Consider the following 5,963-nt stretch of genomic DNA (forward strand, 5'->3'; position numbering starts at 1 on the left):
ATTTCTGCCTGTGCACGTCAGCAGAAGCATTCAATGTATAGATCCAGACTGTCATTTCGACCCTCAGGAGGAGTCCATGTGGAGTTCTTCTTCTTGTGCTGTTGGTGGGAGGGTACCTGTGTATCAGTGCGCTGTTCAGTGTTGTCCTAAAAGTATTCTTTGAGTTCGAGACAGCGAAAGTAGGCTTCCAGATTGCCGCAGAACTGTATCATGTTTGGTGGGGGTGGCAGGGCAGAAAGAGTCCCCAAGATAGGACAGACTTTTCTTCTGGGCTGAGTATGTAGTTGGATAGATTGACGATATTGCTGGGAGGGTTGGGGGTATCATGGTTGTGGCCCCATGAGGCAGGTAGGAGTTCAGACAGCTTACAGTCTCTAGCTTGCTTGCATATATATACACCTGCCCCTGGAAACTTCCACTACATGCATCTGATGAAGTGAGTATTCACCCACGAAAGCTCATGCTCCAAAACGTCTGTTAGTCTATAAGGTGCCACAGGATTCTTTGCTGCCTCTGGACTTAATGCTTCTCAGTGCTTATGTCGCTCTTCATTGTCCTGCTGTGACTCCGATTGCTCAAACAGATCTTGTTCCACACTTGTAATAGGAAACATCTAGTGTCAGGATGCCCCAACTCCTCCCAGAAATGGTGGGATGAAGGGGAAGAAGTGCTGAAAGGGTTTTTCCTTAAATGGCTTAATCCTTCTTCTCTGATGCAGACAGCCAGTTGTGTATCATGCGTGGCCTCCCTGCTTCTACCTACCCCTTCATCCTCTTCCCCAAACCTCAACCCTACTCTTCTAGCACTGCAGGGAGGGGAGCGCTGCCCCACCATTCTCTAGCCTCCAGTCTAGGCCTGGATGAAGCACAGACATTGGAAAGACTAACTCATGCTTCTTGGAGGTGCTTTTTACTGTTCCCCAGTGGTTGCTTGCTTTTCAGACTGGTATAATCCTGCTGTCTGACTTCATTAGAATATAGAACAAAGGTTTCCTGACTGCCAACACTCCGACTTCTCTTTTGTCCAGGCACTTGTATAAACAACACATCAGTAATGATGTTTAAGAAAGGAAGCTTTGAAATAGGAGGGACCATTTATCCAGTTGCAATCAAGGTAAAATATAATAGCAGTAGGTCTGCAGATGTTGATGCTTACCTGTAGAAAGATCTGGCTGCTTGGTGGGTAGGTGGGAGATGGACAAGAGTTTGTCTCAGTACTGTTGCTGGTAGAAGCACATGCCCTACAACTGGTCCTCTGGTGTACTTGGCCATGAGAAAGTGAACAACTGAATACCCATGAATGAAAGTAATTCAGTCTCTTTAGAGTTGCTCTCTTGAAATAAGTGAAAACCTGTTGGTGGGTTCTGCTGGCGTTTGCCTTACAACGTGGAAGACTGGAGAGACGGTAGGCAGGGGGCGGTCTAGCCAGCCCATGAATTAACAAGTCAGTATTTGGAGGAATAAGAACAAGAAGCTTGTGTCAGGTCTAGCCTTGATTACCACTCTACCTCGGGGGGTAGAGGCCAATATGTAATGGTTACTAATGTCCTCTTATACAGCCTTGTGAGTTAAGCGTTCTAACACGTATTTACACTTTGAATCTATATTATTTGCATGTTCATTTATGTTGGAGGTAATGACTTAAACTTACTATTTTGCCCCTCTGTAGTATGACCCTCAGTTTGGAGATGCGTTCTGGAACAGCAGCAAATATGACATCGTGAGCTACCTGTTGCGAATAATGACAAGTTGGGCCATTGTGTGCAATGTCTGGTACATGCCACCGATGGTCAGAGAGGTATCCTTGCATATGGCTGGTGGTTTATTTTATAGGATGTAAAACAAGTATGGCTCAGAGAATCAATCTTAAATTGAGCCTCCTTCAATGCTCTTGGTAGCATGGTTCAACTTCTTGTTTTTTTCAATTTTGCATTTCCCAGTGTATTTAAGTATAGAATGTACCTGCAGTATATTAGCTGTTGGACAGGGCCAGCCTCCTTTTTCATGTAGTGATGCTCTGGGACTAAGTGCTAATGGCACAATGGCTACACAATTAGTCATGCTAATGTGAGCTGTGCTGCTAAGAATAACACTCACTGTTTGGAAAATTGGTTTATTATTAAGTCATCAATCTTTCTGAGGGAAACTTTCTCCATCTTGCCATCACTTCAAAACCAGACCTAAAATGTGTGCTAGATTTGCCTGGGAAGTGTGTGATCTTCCATTTAGTATCAGGTTGCTGATGAGGAGTAGACTAACGTTTTTTAAGGAAAAGAAGGCTAAAAACTAGACATTCAGAGAATGAGCTTAATGTGTCAAAGCCACTCCACTTCCCTGACACCTTCTGCGCCCCCCCACACCAAAAAAAAAACAACCCAAAAAAACAACAACCCAACAACCACCGCCCCCCAAACAAAACAGGACAAAGCCCAATGCCCTGAAAGCAAAAGCTTTCTGGTCACAAACTAAATAATTGGTAGGACTTGCAGCACAATTGTGTGTGGTTAAAAAAACATCTATAGGTAAATAAATTGACTCTAATTTCCATCCCTTGTAGGAAGGAGAAGATGCCGTCCAGTTTGCCAACAGAGTGAAGTCAGCCATTGCTCGCCAAGGAGGACTGACTGAGCTTTCCTGGTACAAGACGTAATTCTGCTTGGGCTTAATGTGACATTTTTGCATAAATGTCCTTTGAGTCTTAATCGCTTTAGAATGTGGTTCAGACTCTCTGAACTGTCTAGGGGACTTAGACACTTCCTCACTATATAGTTGAAGAGGTGTTAATCCCCTAGACAGCTTTGACTGCCTCAACCTTTGTGTTCTTAAATGGTCTTAACCAGAATATGGTAGATAATGAGGGAGTTGGCTGTTCAGGCACTTCCACATGAAAGAAGGTTTTCTTAATAATTTATATGATGACAATACAGAGCTCTTGAACAGTGGGTTTTAGCTAAAAGTTTCAAAGCAGAATACAGTCTTCCCTGGTTCTTAAATAGAAACTAAGGCACGTAGAGGTGACATTATTGTAGTGAAGAGACACCAGATCAGGAGCGGAGTTGAGACTAGGACCCAGGCCTGCAGACTAGAACCCAGGTCCTACCCATTGAACACCCTGCCTCAGTATGGGTTTATGGTACCCCAAGAGCATGTAGTGCTATAAAATAAGTGGATCATACTGAAAAAACTCCAGAGCAAGGCCCTGATGAGAGCAGTCAAAATACACAAGTGGATTCAGTGCTCTACAGAGCCAAAGATGGGATATGGAATTTAAGTATCCTAAGGGACAAATGATACTATTCACACAAGCGCTACTGTCACTGAAGTCAAGATGAAGTTACATGGGTGCATATATTTAAGGGCTTTGGCCCAGATCATCAAAGGCATTTAGTGACTCAACTCTGACTTCATTTTTTCCCTAACGTTGAAGTTAACATCTAATTGCATCCTTTCTGTCTTCTATGCTCCAGGGATGGAGGTCTGAAAAGGGCCAAAGTCAAAGACACTTTCAAGGAGCAGCAGCAGAAAAACTACAGCAAGATGATAGTAGGAAATGGATCAACAGGAAATCCATCAATGGGAGCAGAATGAGAATGAATCCCAGCTTTTCCAACTAGGTTTCCCAGGACTAGCTCTTACAGGAATACTGTGGGGTTTTCCACTTAGAAAAATGAAACCTATTCTAATGTGTGTATCACTTTTATGTGGATGGGGCAGAACATACACACAGGGCAGTATTTTGTTATGTATTTTTCTTGAAAGTATGATATTCCACTGAATTGCAGCTCCCGGTATCATGGAATAGAACCTGACATAAAATTGGGGGGGAGTGCAGTTTTTAAAACTGTACATGACATTCTCTTGAACCTCTGAAAGGGAAGTGCATACAGTGAGTCTGGCCTCATGCTGTCAGATTACCGTGTGTGTGCAAATAACTCTTCTTGCTAAAGTCACTTGGAAGTTGTAAACAAATTTGTTTCCTGAACAGCTACTTTCTCTCTTGTCATGCTTGTAGGCTGGCTTTTTTGTTGTACGGTTCTTAACTAGTCTTGCAGTTTTAGTAGTGTCCTGATGCATTTGTTTGTATTTCCTGTGTATGTGCAGCAGGGAGGTGGTGAATAACCTAGAATGACAGACCCTAAACACTGGGGGGAGAGGTGGGCAATCAGAACAACCTCCTCTTCAAACACAACCAGGACCTTGGATGGCCTCTAACCCTAGAATTGCCTAATGGAAACCGATACCTGAGAAGATATTTAGGAGATTCCTCTAGAAACATCTCTGCATATTGGAACAATTCCCTAAACTACTGAGCTGCTTCAGACTGGGAACAGTAAAGGGAAGAGATGATTGGGAGCTCCATAACTGAAAATGGATACCTCTGTATTATAGCAGATGCATTTTTATTATAAGTGCAGTAATTCTTTTTTTGTAGAATGCTAACAGCTTAACAAAAATCTGTGGGGATTAGCAACCACAACACAGCTCATGCTTGACTGGGCTAGCAATATCTATTACAAACCGAAACAGGATTCATGTGTCATTTGCAGTAAAAAAAATAAAATAAAAAAAAAAAATAAAATAAAATAAAAAAAAAAAAAATGGCCTGTTGGGAATGCATGTGTACTGCAGCCTTATTCTAAATGGGAAATAAATTCTATATTTCTAATGTGTCTGTGGTGGCAGTATTTTTCCTCTAACTTGTTCGTTCTGGCTTCTATTCCTCCTTCTGTAGGGCAATGGCTTGCAGTGTGGCTCAGATCCACAAAGGGACATGGGCACAGCAGCACCTCACCACCCGGTGGGATCCATAAACATTGAATTAGCCTCCCAGGATTCCTAGACAATACCTTCAGAGAAGCAGTTTCCTAAGAAAGGGATCCACAAAAGCCAGCCTGCTAGGTGGAGAGCAACCTAAGCTAGTCAATGGCAAATACTGAAGAGAGGGTGTGACCTGAGCCCTGCCCTTCTTAGGGCATTATGCAGCCATCTCTGATCAGAATCCACAGATGGGAGTCAAGAGCCTGAGCACTTTCTTGCAAGGGTAGCAGTGTCAGAGGAAGCCTCCCTTTAGTCCCCTCATTAGGAAACTCCCCAGGTTCAATTTTCCCTTGTCCCTCCCTGCATGACAAGAAATAGAGAATTTTCCACCTCTTGGGTGAGTGTCTTAGCAGTTAGTGCTAAGTAAGCATTACTCTTGTGCTCTCTGGGGCCCAACTCATCTTATTTATACACAGTGGAACAGCTTCAGCAGGAAACTCCTACATCTGAATATCCCATAATCCACTGATTTTTTTTTTTTCTTTTTGAGGTACTCATTCCCCTCTCTCCTGCTATTTTGTGTGGAGTTAGGTATGCACAGAGCATGTCTCCTGGATTGGGCTCTGCCAGTGTAATAGGTGGGGCAATACCTGATTTGAGGCTTCTGCTAGGCCTTAGGCATGAGCTAGGCCCAGAGCCACAATAGGATTTAGGCACCTATGTTTCTATTTAATGCACTGTCAGAAAACAGTGAAAATAGTAGGAGATAAATTGCTGAAGTCAACATTGACTTCAATGCAAGCTGGGTCTGGCTCAGGAGTATAGTGACATGCTACAATTCTGGAGTCCAACTATTTTAATCTAACTTCTGCTAACATAGGCCCATTTTTTTGCCTTTGAAATAAAGGAACAAAGTGATTTTGTGGTCCTTGGTCCAGGGAAAATAAATTGCTTCACCATAATGCACACTTGAAACTAGAACAGGAGGGAACCCCAGAGACACTAGACCAATTAACTTATAGTTAAACACCAATAACAATGAGCCTCAGCGCAAGAGCCTGTAATAAACTATGAACTATTTTAAAAGAAGGGGCTGGGGAGAGGTAATAAAACCTCTTCCCTCTGTCATGAGAGAAGCTATTTAATGCTGAATAGGTCACTATAAACTAGGGATTTCCCATATGCTCCTAAATATGAAAACTGCTA

General features: G+C 42.8%; 1 protein-coding gene across 1 annotated transcript in view; it reads left to right on the top strand.

Moving 5' to 3' along the window:
• Window positions 1–4,665, top strand: part of GPAT3 (glycerol-3-phosphate acyltransferase 3) — a 37,425-nt gene extending 32,760 nt beyond the window's left edge. Inside the window, exons 9-12 of the mRNA XM_032800434.2 lie at window positions 1,028–1,113; window positions 1,669–1,797; window positions 2,557–2,636; window positions 3,467–4,665. Coding sequence (XP_032656325.1) covers window positions 1,028–1,113; window positions 1,669–1,797; window positions 2,557–2,636; window positions 3,467–3,587 — 416 coding nt within the window. The 3' untranslated portion in view covers window positions 3,588–4,665. The remainder of the gene's footprint in view (window positions 1–1,027; window positions 1,114–1,668; window positions 1,798–2,556; window positions 2,637–3,466) is intronic.
• The last annotated feature ends 1,298 nt before the right edge of the window (window positions 4,666–5,963 follow it).

The sequence above is a fragment of the Chelonoidis abingdonii genome, chromosome 5 (genome assembly GCF_003597395.2).
Source record: "Chelonoidis abingdonii isolate Lonesome George chromosome 5, CheloAbing_2.0, whole genome shotgun sequence".
Classification (NCBI taxonomy): domain Eukaryota; kingdom Metazoa; phylum Chordata; order Testudines; family Testudinidae; genus Chelonoidis; species Chelonoidis abingdonii.